A 21,352-nucleotide genomic window follows, 5' to 3' on the forward strand; every position below is an offset into this window, starting at 1 on the left:
ATTTCAATTTGGCCTTCTGGAACGTCAACTCCTTCTGTCTGATCATCTTTCCTCTTTTTACTATCATCCGCCCGCACTTCTCTAGTCCGAATGACATTCCAATGTCCCTGCTGTATATCCTAGTTAACTAGGATATACAGATATTATAATATATATATATATATATATATATATATATATACACATACATAGACACACACACACACATACATAATACACACTCAAAGTTTTGAGTATTTGATTGCATGCATTTACATAACTACTTTGGTTTATGATTGATTGGTTTATGTCACTAGGTTGGTGGTTGGATGATAAGTTGGACAAAGATGGAATAGGGTGTGTGTATGTGTGTGGAGGCTGCTTGTGGGGTTGCATGTCTGGGGGTGGCATGTTGTGTTTTATTTGGGGCTGTATTGAGTGAAAAGGAACTTTAGTGGGGGATTAGGGCTATGGTGGAGGGCGACAGAGGCTATGGTGGGGGGCAGAGGCTATTGGGTCGGGGCAGGGACTATTGGGTCAGGACAGAGACTATTGGGTCAGGGCAGAGCCTATGGTTGGGGGGCAGAGCCTTTGGCACAAGGGACAGAGCTTTTGGCGGGGGGGAAGAGGGTATATGTTGGGGGAGGGGGGACAGGGGCTTTAGTGGGGTTGCAAGAGCTTTACTGGGGTGTCAGGGGCTGTAGAGGAGTGACAGGGGTTGTGGTGGGTGCCCAGGAGTTGTGTAAACGTGTATTCCACTAGCTCTAAGGCTTACATTGGACCAGGGAGGGAGAACCCGGTCCCTTGGTAGTCCGGTGGGATATGCAGCATGTCTGCACCACTGTTCCTTCCAGCCAGCACAGGAAATGTATCCGAGCAATGCCTTGTCAACATAATGTATCTCTGATATAATACGGACAGCCTCCTTCCCTATATTTGAGCACCGGCGCTGCAGTGTGCAGCCTGGAGACATCTCCTGCCACACAGCAAGAGAACTGGCTGCCCATGGCCTATGGGGGAAATCTGGCCCAGTTTCCTAAAGTTAATTCTAATTTAAGGGCATTAGAGGCATAGACTTGTGCAGGAACAAAACTTTGGTAGAACCATTTTTTTTCTACAAATTAAAACTACTTCAGAACCTGTGACTGACATTCATTAGATTTGGCTCATCCCAATATCATCCATTAAAATTATTCATCCAAAGTAATCAAACAGAGGGTACAAAAATTGGTCACTCAGTATACATGATATGAATATAGTTTGCAATACACTGAGTGGTGCATTTTCAAGTCACTAACAAAGCCTACAAATGCATGACAAATGCTCGACTAAGAGCCGAAACATTGCTGCTGTACTTGATAAAAGACTGCATAATTGAGGAAACTACTGGGTGTGCCTGGGTTTTCATGAAATATACCAGTGGACTTTGGAGGTTTGCTCTCCCTTCCTGGTGCTCCGCTGTGGGGTTACTCAGTGCTAAGTGAGCGCACTATTTTATATTAATGGATTGCAATTCATCTGAAAAGCACAAGTCTATCAGATAATATTCCAGTACAATGTGGTATAATAGGTGGGTTGAATTATGTTTTTATATGTAAACTGAAACAGCTTCATGCATTCAAAAAACAAAATTATACAAACTACATAAAAAACAAAAACAAACAAACAACAATAACAACAACAAAAACAATAATAGCCACATAAAACATGGGATCTAATGGTGTTGTGCGACAGAAAACAGTATAGAACACTATTATTTTTATTATTATTGCCATTTATATAACAGATTCCGTAGCGCTTTACAATATTATAAGAGGGGGTATTTAGCTATAAATAAGACAATTACAGGAACGATAGGTTGAAGAGGGCCCTGCTCAAACGAGCTTACATATAAAAAATACAGAACATCCAAATATATATATATGGATATTTGGATGTTCTGTATTTTTTTTCTCTACTTATTCATTAAGTTGTAACATAATATTAACAAAATATAAAAATGATATAATGTATATAAGAATAGAATACAAACTAAAATAAAATGTGGAAAATATCACTAGATTCGTTCTGGAGCCAGAAGAGTCTCCACTGCACTGGTGAAGACAAATTGCAATAATTAATTTATTGTAATCAGTTTAATTAGATCTGGTGGGTGATATATGTCTAATTTGGGGTTAAGAACCTTTGATAAAACTAATGGTTTTGAATGCATTAAAGGAACACAAACACAACGACTATTAGTGGTTATGGTATCAGTAGAGCCATGAGAGTGATCAGCTGATGTCCTTAGCCAATGAGCTAGCCCAGCAGGAGCACTAACATACGTTTCTGCTAGGGACTTTTGACTCTCTGACTACAGATACGGTTTGACAGTTTGACTACTTACAATGAGGAGTTGGGTTGCAAGGGCGCTCCTGGCACCATAACCACTAAAGTGAACTGTAGTGGTTATAGTTCTTAAATTATTCCTTTAAATAAGTTACTGAAGGAAAATTCTAGAAAAAGAAAAACCTTCAAATCTTTGTATTTTTAATAAAATCAATATCCTTATATAAAGTATGTATGCTAATAAAAGCTTACAACCCTGCCACCAGAATGGCAGCTTTATTCTGCAAAGATCCATGCTGGTTTTGCATCAGAAACGGAACAAGCATTCTAAACTAGAGCTGAAATAAAAGCTTTTTTTTTTCTTTTTTATTTGTGACAATAACGAAGCATAATGGTTTCTTCGTTGGCACAAATTTGCACTTCTGCAGTTGTCGACTGGCTTTTCTGCATTGTTTGATGTCCTACAGGACCAGAAACCACATACAAAAAAGCAACTAACTGCTAACTTAAAAACATAAGTAATCAATGCACTATAGTAGGGGAGCAGGTGGTGTGTGATAGACTGGAATAATCACAGACTGATGGAAGCATTCCATTTTTAGAAGGGAGCACTGGGTCTGGGGATTACTGGGATGCAATTTATTTATTTTTAATTAATAATGTTTATTGGGTGTTCAGAAAGGACAAAATGCAAACAGAGAAGGTACAGCAAAATAACTGATGTAGAATATTTAATCCAAGAACACCAGCGTTTTGTGTTACCCAGATTAGCATTACTGTCAGTAAACATTATTTTGTGTTTTTATTTAACTAACATTTCTAAACCGTGCTGAAGCAGGCACAGTTGTTTATGTTTCAAGTTGCGATTTCCTTTCAAGAACTTCGCAACTTTATTTGTTCTGTCAAAGACATCATCCTTAATGTTTCAATTTTCTTTCATTCTGTTTTGTTTCCCCCAAGTGCACTAGAATTCCCTTTTGCATTTCAATCCTGTTTTGACTGGACACACATTTGGCAAGGCTCAAAAATGATGAAAGAAGCATTTATCATGCAGTACCATAATTGCATTGTTAAACTGAAGAATCTTTTTTTTTTTTTTTTTTACGCCAAGGCCTGAATCTCTAATGTGTGGGTCGCATCTGCAATCTACTCAAGCAGGATCTAGCAGGATAATATATCTCACTTAACTACAATCAAAATGACTGTAAGCATAAAAATTATTTATCACCACTGTTTTAATTGTACACGCAGAGCACGGTTCAGGAGGTAAATCACCCCTGCAAAACAATATAAATGATTCACCGCCATCTTTTTGTGTGCTTTGGTGAATGAGTGCTTACATTTTGTTTAGTACAATCATGAACATACGAGGATCAGGGATGGTAAAAACTTACCTCAAAGTCTTCAGAAAAACCATGCTGGTTATTGGAATAGAGTTCTGTGATATGTTTAACAAATTGCTTGACCGAAATTGCATCCATGTCATCTGGAAAAAAATGCACATGTTACGGATTTTGGCGGTTTTGCAACTTCAAAAGGACATTTTTGTTCAAGGCACATTTTCCTAAAAATATATTTCTAACAGAGGAGAAAACAGTACTTTAGGGGATTTGTTGTTGAAAATTCTGACAACCATATAAGCAAAGTGCATATAGAAATGTTAAAAGCCCTTTTACAGATATTTATGTAATGGATTGCTTTTACTGAGAACCAACAGGAAAAAGGAGACAGCAGTTTGTAGATATGTCTAAAAACTAACATTTTTAATTTTTAATTTTGCTATGTTATCGAACAGCTTACACCATTTCAAGGAAAGTACAGTTAATCCAAATACATGCGTAGGATTAACATCTGATCAAGCATAATGTAAAATCCAAACTCCAGGCAGCAATCAGAAGATTATACATCTTTAATAACCAGATCTCTCCAAATAATGCTTGCAAAAAGCATTTTTATCATGTGACCCAAACAAGGTTTTGTGATATAGCACTCAGGGCCGGCCTTGGGGCGCCCTGTGCAAAAAATCGTCACATCACCTCTTCCCGGTCATACCTTTCATTTATGTAGATTTTATGTAAAGAGGTGTAGTGTTTGTATAGGGGATTTATTAAATGTGTGCGATATGTATGCTATGTGCTGGCTGTGTGATATTTGTAATGGATGTATTGGCTGTGTGTGATATATGTATGCATATATTTCACTGGCTGTGTGTGATATTTGTACAGGGACTATTGGATGTGTGTGATGGGTATTCAATTCAGATAAAAATGTGTGAATGCAGGTGTGTATTTTTGCAGGCACATAGTTACACACATAGTTACACTTAAAGGTAAATAGTCACACACAGTTACAGACAGTCTCACACACCAGTACAAGGAGACACAGTTACATGTGGTTTCTCTCACACAAACACACACACACACACTTACAGACAGTCTCTCTCTCACACACACACACACACACACACACACACAATTACAGACAGTCTCTCTCTCACACACACACACACACACAATTACAGACAGTCTCTCTCTCTCACACACACACAATTAAAGACAGTCTCTCACACACACACACACACACACACAATTACAGACAGTCTCTCTCACACACACACACAATTACAGACAGTCTCTCTCACACACACACACACACACAATTACAGACAGTCTCTCACACACACACACACACACACACAATTACAGACAGTCTCTCTCACACACACACACAATTACAGACAGTCTCTCTCACACACACACACACACACACACAATTACAGACAGTCTCTCTCACACACACACACACACACACAATTACAGACAGTCTCTCTCACACACACACACACACACAATTACAGACAGTCTCTCTCACACACACACACACACACACACACAATTACAGACAGTCTCTCTCTCTCACACACACACACACACAATTACAGTCTCTCTCACACACACACACACACAATTACAGACTCTCTCACACACACACACACAATTACAGACTCTCTCACACACACACACACAATTACAGACACTCTCACACACACACACACAATTACAGACAGTCTCTCTCACACACACACACACACACAATTACAGACAGTCTCTCTCACACACACACACACACAATTACAGACAGTCTCTCTCTCTCACACACACACACACACACACACACACACAATTACAGACAGTCTCTCTCTCTCACACACACACACGCACAATTACAGACAGTCTCTCTCACACACACACACACACACACACAATTACAGACAGTCTCTCTCTCTCTCTCACACACACACACACACAATTACAGACAGTCTCTCTCACACACACACACACACACACACACAATTACAGACAGTCTCTCTCTCTCTCACACACACACACACACACAATTACAGACAGTCTCTCTCACACACACACACAATTACAGACAGTCTCTCTCTCACACACACACACACACACAATTACAGACAGTCTCTCTCTCACACACACACACACAATTACAGACAGTCTCTCTCACACACACACACACACAATTACAGACAGTCTCTCACTCACACACACACACACACAATTACAGACAGTCTCTCTCTCACACACACACACACACACACACACAATTACAGTCTCTCTCACACACACACACACACAATTACAGACAGTCTCTCTCACACACACACACAATGACAGTCTCTCTCTCTCACACACACACAATGACAGTCTCTCTCTCTCACACACACACACACACACACACACACACACAATGACAGTCTCTCTCACACACACACACACACACACACACACACACACACACACACACAATGACAGTCTCTCTCTCACACACACAATTACAGACAGTCTCTCTCTCACACACACAATTACAGACAGTCTCTCTCTCACACACACAATTACAGACAGTCTCTCTCTCACACACACAATTACAGACAGTCTCTCTCTCACACACACAATTACAGACAGTCTCTCTCTCACACACACAATTACAGACAGTCTCTCTCTCACACACACAATTACAGACAGTCTCTCTCTCACACACACAATTACAGACAGTCTCTCTCTCACACACACAATTACAGACAGTCTCTCTCTCACACACACAATTACAGACAGTCTCTCACACACACAGTTACAGACAGTCTCTCTCTCACACACACAGTTACAGACAGTCTCTCTCTCACACACACAATTACAGACAGTCTCTCTCTCACACACACAATTACAGACAGTCTCTCTCTCACACACACAATTACAGACAGTCTCTCTCTCACACACACACACAATTACAGTCTCTCTCACACACACACACACACAATTACAGACAGTCTCTCTCTCACACACACACACACACACACACACACACACACACACAATTACAGACAGTCTCTCTCTCACACACACAATTACAGACAGTCTCTCTCTCACACACACACACAATTACAGTCTCTCTCACACACACACACACACAATTACAGACAGTCTCTCTCACACACACACACACAATTACAGACAGTCTCTCTCACACACACACAATTACAGACAGTCTCTCTCACACACACACACACAATTACAGACAGTCTCTCTCTCACACACACACAATTACAGACAGTCTCTCTCTCACACACACAATTACAGACAGTCTCTCTCTCACACACACAATTACAGACAGTCTCTCTCTCACACACACACACAATTACAGTCTCTCTCACACACACACACACACAATTACAGACAGTCTCTCTCTCACACACACACACACACACACACACACACACACAATTACAGACAGTCTCTCTCTCACACACACACACACACACACACACAATTACAGACAGTCTCTCTCTCTCACACACACACACAATTACAGACAGTCTCTCTCTCTCACACACACACACACACAATTACAGACAGTCTCTCTCACACACACACACACAATTACAGACAGTCTCTCTCACACACACACACACAATTACAGACAGTCTCTCACACACACACAATTACAGACAGTCTCTCACACACACACAATTACAGACAGTCTCACACACACACAATTACAGACAGTCTCTCTCTCACACACACACACACACAATTACAGACAGTCTCTCTCTCACACACACACACACACACACACACAATTACAGACAGTCTCTCTCACACACACACACACAATTACAGACAGTCTCTCTCACACACACACACACAATTACAGACAGTCTCTCACACACACACAATTACAGACAGTCTCTCACACACACACAATTACAGACAGTCTCACACACACACAATTACAGACAGTCTCTCTCTCACACACACACACACACAATTACAGACAGTCTCTCTCTCACACACACACACACACACACACACAATTACAGACAGTCTCTCTCACACACACACACAATTACAGTCTCTCTCTCACACACACACACACAATTACAGTCTCTCTCTCTCACACACACACACACACACACACAATGACAGACAGTCTCTCTCTCTCACACACACACAATGACAGTCTCTCTCTCTCACACACACACACACACAATGACAGACAGTCTCTCTCTCTCACACACACAATTACAGACAGTCTCTCTCTCTCACACACACAATTACAGACAGTCTCTCTCTCACACACACACAATTACAGACAGTCTCTCTCTCACACACACAATTACAGACAGTCTCTCTCTCACACACACAATTACAGACAGTCTCTCTCTCACACACACAATTACAGACAGTCTCTCTCTCACACACACAATTACAGACAGTCTCTCTCTCACACACACAATTACAGACAGTCTCTCTCTCACACACACAATTACAGACAGTCTCTCTCTCACACACACAATTACAGACAGTCTCTCTCTCACACACACAATTACAGACAGTCTCTCTCTCACACACACAATTACAGACAGTCTCTCTCTCACACACACAATTACAGACAGTCTCTCTCTCACACACACAATTACAGACAGTCTCTCTCTCACACACACAATTACAGACAGTCTCTCTCTCACACACACAATTACAGACAGTCTCTCTCTCACACACACAATTACAGACAGTCTCTCTCTCACACACACAATTACAGACAGTCTCTCTCTCACACACACAATTACAGACAGTCTCTCACACACACAGTTACAGACAGTCTCTCACACACACAGTTACAGACAGTCTCTCTCTCACACACACAGTTACAGACAGTCTCTCTCTCACACACACAATTACAGACAGTCTCTCTCTCACACACACAATTACAGACAGTCTCTCTCTCACACACACACACAATTACAGTCTCTCTCACACACACACACACACACAATTACAGACAGTCTCTCTCTCACACACACACACACACACACAATTACAGACAGTCTCTCTCTCACACACACACACACACACACACACACACACACACACACACAATTACAGACAGTCTCTCTCACACACACACACACACACACAATTACAGACAGTCTCTCTCACACACACACACACAATTACAGACAGTCTCTCTCACACACACACACACAATTACAGACAGTCTCTCACACACACACAATTACAGACAGTCTCTCACACACACACAATTACAGACAGTCTCTCTCTCACACACACACACACACAATTACAGACAGTCTCTCTCACACACACACACACACACACACACACAATTACAGTCTCTCTCTCACACACACACACACAATTACAGTCTCTCACACACACACACACAATGACAGACAGTCTCTCTCTCTCACACACACAATGACAGACAGTCTCTCTCTCTCACACACACAATTACAGACAGTCTCTCTCTCTCACACACACAATTACAGACAGTCTCTCTCTCTCACACACACAATTACAGACAGTCTCTCTCTCTCACACACACAATTACAGACAGTCTCTCTCTCTCACACACACAATTACAGACAGTCTCTCTCTCTCACACACACAATTACAGACAGTCTCTCTCTCACACACACAATTACAGACAGTCTCTCTCTCACACACACAATTACAGACAGTCTCTCTCTCACACACACAATTACAGACAGTCTCTCTCTCACACACACAATTACAGACAGTCTCTCTCTCACACACACAATTACAGACAGTCTCTCTCTCACACACACAATTACAGACAGTCTCTCTCTCACACACACAATTACAGACAGTCTCTCTCTCACACACACAATTACAGACAGTCTCTCTCTCACACACACAATTACAGACAGTCTCTCTCTCACACACACAATTACAGACAGTCTCTCTCTCACACACACAATTACAGACAGTCTCTCTCTCACACACACAATTACAGACAGTCTCTCTCTCACACACACAATTACAGACAGTCTCTCACACACACAGTTACAGACAGTCTCTCTCTCACACACACAGTTACAGACAGTCTCTCTCTCACACACACAGTTACAGACAGTCTCTCTCTCACACACACAGTTACAGACAGTCTCTCTCTCACACACACAATTACAGACAGTCTCTCTCTCACACACACAATTACAGACAGTCTCTCTCTCACACACACAATTACAGACAGTCTCTCTCTCACACACACACAATTACAGACAGTCTCTCTCTCACACACACACAATTACAGACAGTCTCTCTCACACACACAATTACAGACAGTCTCTCTCTCACACACACAATTACAGACAGTCTCTCTCTCACACACACAGTTACAGTCTCTCTCTCACACACACAGTTACAGACAGTCTCTCTCTCACACACACAGTTACAGACAGTCTCTCTCTCACACACACAATTACAGACAGTCTCTCTCTCACACACACAATTACAGACAGTCTCTCTCTCACACACACAATTACAGACAGTCTCTCTCTCACACACACAATTACAGACAGTCTCTCTCTCACACACACAATTACAGACAGTCTCTCTCTCACACACACAATTACAGACAGTCTCTCTCTCACACACACAATTACAGACAGTCTCTCTCTCACACACACAATTACAGACAGTCTCTCTCTCACACACACAGTTACAGTCTCTCTCTCACACACACAGTTACAGACAGTCTCTCTCTCTCACACACACCGTTACAGACAGTCTCTCTCTCTCACACACACCATTACAGACAGTCTCTCTCTCACACACAGTTACAGTCTGTCTGTCTCTCTCTCTCTCACACACACACACACACATCTACAGACAGTCTCTCTCTCACACACACACACAATTGCAGACAGTCTCTCTCTCTCTCACACACACACACAATTACAGACAGTCTCTCTCTCACACACACACACACACACACACACACTATTACAATCTCTCTCACACACAGGTGCCTGTTTCCATTATGGGATGGCTGAGGTAGCAGGGGCACTGCAGTTCCTGGTGTATAGTTGTCGGAGGAGCCGGGACTCCTACCTTCTGTCCGCAACAGTGTCCACAATTTCTCAGGCAGCTTGTACTGCTGTATGTAGATCCGCACTTCATCAAATTTAGCCCAACCCCCTGTCTTATCAGATATTGAAATCCTCCCCCCAGGTGCAGCACGGCCAGGCTACATAGAGCGATCACAACCTACCATCTAAGAGAGTCCTGTGCACTCCCTCACACCTCTCACTCAGGAAGTGTGTGAGCTGTGCTGGCCACATGGAGCTCCCTGCTGCCCTATGCGACTGTACAGCTCGCACACTAATCCGGCCCTGATAGCACCACTTAGAATAGGTGATGTGTCTCTTGTTTAATTTTAACTTGCTGACTATGTATATACATACACGTGTGTGTGTATGTATATATATATATATATATATATATATATATATATATATAAAACATTTTAAATCTGTTTTATATCATACACTCACATACATAAGACAAAAAGATAGGTGCACTCATGTGAAAAAAAAACAACTACTTGCTGGGTGAAAAATAAAAAGACGCTTACAGAGCATAAGAGATTTAAGCTAAAATTAGTCTTCATCAATAAAAATACAATTTAAAGAGACATTTGATCTAGAATTGAAACTCAGGATTGTAAATTCATATATGCCCATACATACGCTATATGCAGATATCTCAAAATATCTCATTCTTTGTGTGTTCGTGTGTATATACATCTTACAAACATATGTCCCAGGCCAACAAAGTTCCCCGATTTCATCAGGACAGTACCCATTTATGGTTCTGTCCTGCTGTCCCAACATGGGGCACCAGTGAACTATCCCCAGGCACTGCAGGCAGCACCGTGCAAATGCATAATTATTCACTCTCTCGCTGTGCTTAGATTATTATTAATATACACAATTAAAAGCCCTGCCTTACTACTCCTGGGCAGCAATGACTATAATACACATCAGTCCAAATACAAACAATAAAAAACAACAAAAAAGTTACCTGCGCACTATCCCAAAACCCTAGGCATGGGTAAATAATTGGAGATTTTTTTTAATATCACTCCAATGACCATTTAACTGCAAGCTCACCTGTCACCTGCTCACCCGAGATTATTATTATCATCATCATCATCTATAAAGTGCCAACAAATTCCACAGCGTTGTACAATAGGTGAACAAACAGACAAGTATTTGCAACAAGACACACACACAGGAACAAAAGGTGTTGAGTGCCCTCCTCCAATGGGCTTACATTCTAGAGAAAAATAGATAGCAAGAGAGGTGAGAAAAAGGCTGAAACGATCGTCTGGGGTTGCTGTGTCTCTCGTGCAGAGGGAACTTGCTGGCATTTCGGATCTGGACTGCCCGTATGGGTGGGACCAGTCTGATATGCTTCAGAATATGTTCTCTCTGTAATGGCACAAGATGAGCTAAAACCAGCTTAAAAACTGAGCTGGGACCCACCGAAGGGCAGGCTATTTCAGCTGCTGCCCGTTCTCAGTATACTCTTGCGCCCTGATTTTTTTGCTCTCCATAAGTTTAAAGGGTAATCCAGACATGGACCACTTGCTCACGGTGCCTAGAGAGAGAACTTGCTGGCATTTTAAATCTGGACTGCCCGTGTGGGTGGGACCAGTCTGATATGCTTCAGTGATGTACTCTCTGTAATGGCACAAGATGAGCTAAAACCAGCTTGAGATCTGAGCGGGGACCCACCGAAGGGCAGTTGCTCCCCGTTCTCAGTGTACTCTTGCACCCTGTTTTTTTTGCTCTACATTTTAGAGGGAGTGGGATAAAGTGACACAAGAGCTACATGCCCCCTCAGTGGGCAGACTCGCCTATTTTTCTCAGCAGGCTCACTGACAACAATTCAGAGAGACCACCCACCTGTATCAAGATCTCATATCTCGCAATCTCGAGAGGTATGATATACTATACACACGCGTTCTAAAAGGGATTTAAAAAAAAAAAAAACACTTCAAACTCAAAGGAGCAAAGGTCAGCTTTTATAAAATCATTTTATACCTGCTACTATAGATAAGACGACCAGGGCAAAGGCATGCCAATTATGCATTTTGTGAGTCATTCTGATACACATGCACGCCAACATGATAGGCAGAAAACCAGGGCTCCCATGTTAAGTGTTGCTGCAGAATTTTTGTATAGTTAAAATGCTCTGGAAATGTCACCCACAGTAAAAGGGTGTTTAATAAGACACCAACGGGAAAACTTGATGCAACGAGACAAGAGCACGAAATCAGAACTGCTCTGTCCTGTAAAATACCTGCCAACCCTTTAGTGCCCATTAAACCACCCCTTTACATTCTAACAGCAATGACTTCACTTTGGAAACCTGACCAATCTCATTTTACAACAAAGGACACATTTACATAAAAAGCTTAACATTTAGCATTTTCCATTGTGCATTATTTGTTCCCTCAGGTGCATACTAAGCATCTCAGGCATGTATTATTCAAGCATCCTAAACATCGATTAAAGTGATTGTACCCCCTCCATGAAAATAATGTATCTGAAGTATGTTCTTTCAATATGAATTAAATTATATTTTGTTTCCTATAATACAAACTGGGGACAGCTAAATTCTTTGTGGTGCTTTTTCATTTTAATCTCAACAGTTGAATTGTGCATTTGAAAAAAAATAAAAAAAATTCAGGAAATAGTTTTTTTTTTTTTTATAAATAGCACATTTTAAGCACAATGCACGGTACAGTTTACCCCAGCTTGTTAATGTATTCTTTAGACTGTGTGCTAACAAAATAAAACAAATATAAATGGTTATCATATTTAAAGTCCCCATATATTTGCAGCAAATCCACAATATTGGCAGCTTCTTCAGTGAGCGGAAAAGACTAGGAGTTGACTACAAATCCCCAGCCAATCCTGACTTTCACTGATGTTTCAATAATGGAGGGCGTTTATGTCATGATGTTCCATTTCATGCCGTTAAATCTTTATGGACATTTTATTCTTTATTAAAGTTTTCAATTTTGCTGGATTTTAAAATGGTTGTTTGTTTATGACGTGAGGGAGATGCTGAGCAACTTATCATGCCAAGATTGGGGTGCATTTTCTAAAAAAAAACGCTCAATTACCTGAGTAAAGATCTCTCAGACATGACTAGTCCATTCTATCCAGATTCCGGACATCACAGATTGGCATTGCATTGGGCAGTCATTGCCTTGGCTCCCTAAAAGACAGGCCTCTATATGGTGCTGTTTTCTGGGGCTGTCATTGCGTAAGAGCATCAGGAGTTGGAGTTGGACCTCTTAAAAGCAATTATTTCCCAAATATGTGTCTACAGTTTTGTGGTGTAAACAAGCTACATTTTCAGATGTATTAAATAGAGTTGGTGGTAAAAGAGGTCGATGGAGCAGTACAAGATGTACAGCATACATTAATTGGATGGTAAAAAGGTGGGTGCGATTCTTCCCATGTACACCAGCAGAATGTTTCCTTTGCCTGCACTAACTTTTCGAACTTTGCATCAAAACCGTTTTATATTGATGGACTGTATTTAGAAACACTAAGATAAAGAGTATGCAAACATGGTTCTATTTCCAAAACTAATTGTTTTCATTTATAATGTTTTTAATGTAAGACATTTGTTTTTTGACAGCTTACCGACAATAACATGTTCTACACTGAAATGCTGCAATGAGGTCAAGGTGAAGTCCTTTTGCTCAGTGATGGAAACACATTGGAACAGAGAAAATTGGATATGGGATTTTTTTTCCCTTTTCTAATGGTTTCCAGGGTCCAACATTCAATCAGTGTTACAATCTGTTCTGTTTAACAAAGAGGAAAAATCCAGGGCTTGATACAATAAATAGAAGGACAACACATCTGTTAAGACATATAACAAACTATCTATACAAAGTATAAGGTTGCAGCTTGTAACAAAACAACCTTTCACAAACACTATACATAGGAAACTTCATGAGCAAACTAATGTGAAAAATAAAATTGTAGAGGCGATAAAAGTATTACCCATAGGTTTTCTGTAATGGCAAGTACTGTTTGGCATGGCTACTGTCAGTAAAATACAAATCTCATCAAGAGATTGAACGCACTCGATTTCTTATAAAATAAAAAATAAATCAATGATGTGGTTTATGCTGGAAATATGAGGTTGCCTAAATGTCTAAACCTTGTATTGTAGGTGCTCCCCACTTATATAAATTACAATTACAATTTTATTATTTAAGATAAATGATGACAAGTATGTCATGCTCCCTAATTAGAATTTTATTTTTATTTTTATATACATAGCTTAGCCGTTCACAGCACTAAGTGATCTGAACTACAAAGCAACTTGCATTAGAAGGAGAGGACATCCAAGGAGACCTCTAGTAAGGATATCACTACCAGTTTGTCTGTAGTTTCTCGGACCGTCTGTAGCCAGGTTGTGATTTCAAAGCAGCTCACTGAGTGGTGATCGTGGCTGAGCTGTGTACATACACTGATAATAAAGTCTTGCTTGCACGAGGAGGTGTGGCAACGGAGAAAGGCTTATGGTGCAGCATTCTACATAAAATGTTTTTTTTGTGCAAAAACTATAACGATTTGAGCATACAAAACAAAAAAGGTAAAATCCAAAAAACAAATGTGTAAAGTGTGAGTAAAAGGGTCACATCTGCCTTAGCCTACGCTGACCTCATTTGGAACGATCACTGTGCCTACAGAGAATGGCGAAATGCATCCACAAAACAAACAAAGGATAAAAGTCCAATATTTCTGTGAAAATTTGAGCAGTAACATGAAACCCAAGAAACATTTTGAAAAAAAGTAACATACAAACCTCCCCAAAAAATGTCCAGCTATGCATCAGAACAGATTAAAATTGCACACTTTAAACCAAGACCATGGAACCGAAGGACCGGGCAAGAGAGCGGGATGTGGCGAGCCGGGATGGCAACAGTGGACGGAACTATCCTCCACCCCCCCCAGGTACCCCACATACAGCCTAGCACACTACGACCCACTCACTCACACAAACGCACTCCAACGGACTAACGCAGACAAGGCAACGAACCAAGAGACCTCAAAACACGAAAGAGAATGTACATCTCACACGAGCAGTCCCATACTGAACATACACTGGAAACACACCCGACTGGCAAAGACGACTCCATATACCGCCACCATTAGGTGACACAATAAAAACGCTACAACCACAAACAGCGACACACGTAACCCGGCACAAAACAACACATAGATAATCACGACACACAGTCAGTCAACACCACAACCAGACAGGGAAAGAAGGGCAAACACAGGAGACACAGAACTAAACAATCAGCATACCACATACACCCACAAATCAAACACAGACTTACACAATCGGACCCAGATTCCACTAGATAACACAACAGACATACTAATAGGAGAACCCACCAGAACACGACACCAAACTGACCGAACGGAATCTTTATATAGGGACCGGATGATGCACATCTGGAGACGAGTCTCACTGTCATATTACCCGAGGTGGAAATACTAGGCCTTCGTGAAGGCAATAAAAAGTCATCTACATACACAATAGCAGGGCAGCAGATATAACGCCAACAGTTCTAACATCATCAACAAAGCAAAAGGATACGACACACACATAGCCACTGCAATCCAGACTTAACTAGATCAGAACACGCAAATAAAGAGACACATGACATGCCAGAGCTCAAAGTCACACGCAAACAACAGGAGCATACAAAACCATATCCATCGTTCTAACCTCAATCAATGTGCACCACAAGTCATACGGAGGTAAAACACAAGCAACCGCATGTGAACCTATATGTTGTGTTAATCAGGCTAAGACAAATTTGCCTTTGCGTAGGCGACAAAATGCATACATCTTTATATACTGATACTTATGCCCCTGTGTGGGAAACTACTTACTATAACACAAATATGTTTGATGTACGTGTTTAAATTGTGATAACAATAAAAATATTCAAAACAAATAGCACACTTGACTGCAGTCTCTCCTTTCAAATATCTAGGTATGTTGCTAAACTCCAATCTATCCTTTGGTCTTCCCATTTAAAAACTCTCTTCAAAACTTTATCCAAAACTAGGTGTTCTGTACAGAAACAAATCGTGCCTAAGCCCCGCAGTAAGCAAACATATAGTGCATCAAATGATAATGCCAATAATTGATTATGAGGTTGTAGCGTATGCACCTGCACCGACAACCCACCTTAATAAACTTACTACATTGTATCATTTGTTCTGCCGCTTTTTGCTACAATGTAATTACATAATCCACCATTGTGACATGTTAAAAGAGCTAAACTGTCTATTGATGGAGTCCTGATGCACTCTTCATATTTCCAGCCCTGTGCATAAGAGGTTCTCTGGGAAGCTCCCACCGTACCCGAGTAGAATGATCTCCCCAACTATCCCCACCACCTATAACCTCAGAACTATGGCAACATATCTCAATACAGAATGCGCCTTTAATTATGGTTTACTAAATTTCTTACATATTCTGTGTTAAATCTATACACACACACACATATATATCATAACCTATCTATCCAAACCTATCTATCCTATCTCTCCCCTCCACCAAGGTTCAGTCCTTGGTCCCCTACTGTTCTCCATTTATACTGCCTCCCTTGGTAAACTCATCAGCTCCTTTGGCTTGCATTATCATTTAAATGCGGATGACACACAAATCTACCTGTCCTCTCCTGATCTCTCTCTTCCCATCTTGACTCGTGTATCTGACTGCCTCTCCACGATTTCAATTTGGATAGCTGCTCACTTCCTTAAACTCAACATGTCCAAAACAAAACTTCTGGTCTTTCCTCCCTCAAGTGTTGCTACTCCCGTGTCTGTCTTCCTCCAAGTCAACGGTGCCACCATCATCTCTACCTCACAGGCTGCCTAGGTGTTCTCTTTCACTCCGACCTCTCCTTCACCCCTCATGTCAAGCCGATTGCCAAATCCTGCCACTTCTATCTCAAAAATATAGCTTGCATCCGCCCCTATTTAACACCAGACGCGGCTAAGGTGCTGGTCTAGGCAGTTGTTTCTCGTCTTGACTACTGCAATCCCCTTATCAGTGGTCTTCCGTGTTCCCAGATTGCACCGCTGCAATCTATTATGAACATATCCACAAGGCTAATTTTCCTGTCTGCCCGCACCTCCCACGCCTCCCCCTCTGTCTGTCCCTACATTGGCTTCCAGTTAGATATAGGGCTCAATTTAAGATTCTGGTGCTTACTTACAGGGCCCTACATAATTCTGCACCAACCTACCTATCATCCCTAATGCACAAGTATGTTCCGTTGAGGCCCCTGCGCTCTGCCGAAGACCTACGTCTATCTTCTGTCCGTACTCCAACATCTGATGCTCGAAGGCTGCACCTTTTCTGTGGAACTCCCTTCCCTTCTCTGTTAGACTTTCACCCAGTCTCAACTCCTTCAAAAAATCTTTGAAAACACACTTCTTCAGGAAAGCATATCATGTAAACTGTTAGCAAAAATTTCATTCCCCCCCTCCCCACCCCAAAGACTCCTCTCCTGCAACTGTCAAAAATAACCTACAAAGTTCCCAGTGAATACTTTTCTAGCAACCTATTTTATTACCCCTACTTATACCCTTTGTGTCACTATACCCCATTCCCTCTAGAATGTAAGCTAATTGAGCAGGGCCCTCAACCCCATCCGTTCCTGTGCGTCCATTTGTCTGATTACAATTACAGGTCTGTTAGGCCACCCATTGTACAGCGCTATGAAATTTTGCCTGCGCTACATAAATAATAAAATAATAATAATAAAGAGCAGGACATCTCAAGAACATGTTCTAAATAGGTTTTCAATTCAAATAACAGATTAGTCAGATAAGTGGTAAATACAAAAAACAGGAGTTAAAGGGACACAATACACACCCAGATCGCATCAGTTCATTGAAGTGTTCAGCGTGCAGTGTCCCTGCCCCCTTAATCCTGCAATGTACAACATTGCAGTATTAGAGAGTTTTAGAGGGTTAATACTGCCTGTCTCTTGAAAGCCACTAAAGGGGCTTTCTAAAGTTTCACAGAGTTTTGTAGGAGGATGTCAAGCATCTTGAAAACCCCATTGGAAAGCATTAATTCAATGCTTTCCTATGGGGAAGTCCTAATGCATACAGCGCTTACTGTGCATGCACATTAGGTTTCCAGATCGCTGTGGAGGCAGAGGAAGAGTCTGATCCAGCAGGTCCTCTGCGCTGGAATCAGGTAAGAGAAACATAGTTTTAACTATTTATATGACAGCATTGGGTAGGGGGGGGGGGAGGGGGGGGGCATGGCGGCAGAAGGATACTACTGTTTGTATTCCTAACACTACAGTATTCCTTTAAAGATGGCTGTCTCGAAGCAGCAATGATAAGTCAGAGAGTTCACTGAAAATCTATGGTAGTCATACATGACTTTAAATAACACAAATTACAATGTTACATGTCATTTTATTTTTAATAATAAAAAAAATATATATACGTTTTTCTTGCAAATGAAGAAAAATGTCCTAACAAGTGAATTTGCTTTGGCATTGGTCTACACTTATGAACCACTAAGTCTGCTGCCACATTTTCAGGCTGACAAAAAACGGACGTCGATGGAGTTGAAGTCACCAGTGCCGAGGGAGCCCGTCGCTGGAATAATGTAAGCAAATAAATGGTTAATTAACCATTTATTCACTGCGGAACGGGGCCCTATTCACCGTTTAGGCGACTAGGGCTCTTCAGCGTTCGGATTACATATTTGTATTCCTAACGCTATAGTGTTCCTTTAAGCAGCAGGGGTCCTTTGGAGTCCTGTTGAACTTTCTCCCTGGGTGTTTCTACTATCTCGGTCAGTTGACGGAATGCCAAAACACATTCATAAACTACTGAACCGGATTTCTTTAGTACCTAGAAGGGTTCTGGCGGCAGGTTGGTTAAAAATCGAGTAAAACTTCATTATGGATGAGGTAACGTCCAAAATAACATGTACATCATCTTCCTTTTGCAAGGTTTGGGAAACATGTCTAATAGGTCATAAGCCATGGTGTTAGTGTGCCACCATGCGTAACTCCACGAAACATCACCCTTCTCCCTCCTTTCCCTTCCTCTCTTCGCTTATCGTTCTCTGTCTATTTTTCTTTAAATAGCTCTAGGTTCATTACATTATAAAAATTTTAGAGGTCAAGTGGTAACTCTGTTCTGATTACGACCTTGTGCATTTTGATGCTTACTGTTTTTTATGTCATACCTAACTTGTTATTCCTTTAGAAGGACACTGCTGTTTACTGACTGTAATTTGTACTCTGCATGACTGGTATGCTTATAATTAGCCTCTTTATATTTATTTATATATATATATATATATATATATATAGAATTTAAATGCAAAATTGGAAGTTAAAAAGTAATGAGAGAAACTACGAGAAACTTCACCTTTCAACTGGGCAAGGATTCCAAAGGCAAGATCTAACGGGCATTGATCTAGCTCAGGAAAATAAAGGTGAATATCTTACTGTGGTCCCATTGAAGTACTGATTTTAATACTTCTGTGAATCTCTGCCACTGTCTGAAAATTGTAGTTCAGAAGTGATATCCAAACAAAATCTACAGGCCTGCCAGGCAGAATGGGCAAATATCAGATACTGAAATATTGATAATGTACTTAAAAGAATAAGTTGCTTTTGAAGTTTTAAAGTATTTTTGGGCTTAAATTCAAAGACCGCTTCCAAAATAAAATGTCACGTTAATTATTTTTTTTTATGTTCTAAAAAAAAAAAAAAAAAAAATCATTCAGAAATAAATGTCCGTTAACATTTTTCAAGAGACCGGTATGAAAGAACAGGGCACTGGGAACTTGGAATATTTTCCAAGACACCAAAGACTAAACGGATTAAATAAAAATGTAACAGGAAATACTTTCTTTATATAAAGATAAGATGTAGAGCAAAAAAGCATGGCTGGCATTTAGAGTGCTGGTAAATAGTGATGTAAGGAAATACTACTAGGTAGTAATGGAAGCAGATACCTACAAGAAGGGAAACAAATTGTAAGGACTGTACAGTAAAAGGATTCATGAATGCTCAGAATGTTCTTAAATGTAATTAAATGCTTGCTTTTTTAATAGAAGGACATATTAATATGCCTATGCTGCCACAGGACATTGAAACAGACCTGTATCGTTGTAGATACATGCCATTAACCCAATAAACCACCAGACAGCTGAATGGGCTGTGGGTATGTGCTATCCGCATTAGCAAGCTCTTCAATAAATTAGCAGGGGCTGTTGTTCAAGCGAGTCTATCTCACCTGCAACCCTAGCGAGAAACTATTGCGTTACTATGAAAAAAGGGGCCCCTCCATAGGCAATACTAAATCACGTAGTATGGCCTACATGTTTGAGAATCTAGCACAGGAAAAAATTACATGTATCTAACAAAGAATAGTGAATTGTATCCTTACTTTTGGATCGGTCTGCTTTTCCTTTAGTTTAATAGAACCTTAGTTTATATTACTGGTTGGAGTATATACAGTGGGACCTTGGTTTACGAATTTAATGCGTTCTCCGGGACGTTTTTTATTGCAAAAAATGTGTAAACCGAAACGCGGTTT

At 40.8% G+C, this 21,352-nt stretch overlaps 1 protein-coding gene across 3 annotated transcripts in view; it reads right to left on the reverse strand.

Moving 5' to 3' along the window:
* The window catches only part of PTPRG (protein tyrosine phosphatase receptor type G), a 486,380-nt gene that overhangs the window by 45,150 nt on the left and 419,878 nt on the right, over positions 1–21,352 (reverse strand). For all 3 annotated transcript variants that reach the window (XM_063426859.1, XM_063426861.1, XM_063426860.1), the window contains one exon: positions 3,702–3,793. In XM_063426859.1, the coding sequence (XP_063282929.1) occupies positions 3,702–3,793 (92 nt within the window). The remainder of the gene's footprint in view (positions 1–3,701; positions 3,794–21,352) is intronic.

The sequence above is a fragment of the Pelobates fuscus genome, chromosome 7, assembly GCF_036172605.1.
Source record: "Pelobates fuscus isolate aPelFus1 chromosome 7, aPelFus1.pri, whole genome shotgun sequence".
Taxonomy (NCBI): Eukaryota; Metazoa; Chordata; class Amphibia; order Anura; family Pelobatidae; genus Pelobates; species Pelobates fuscus.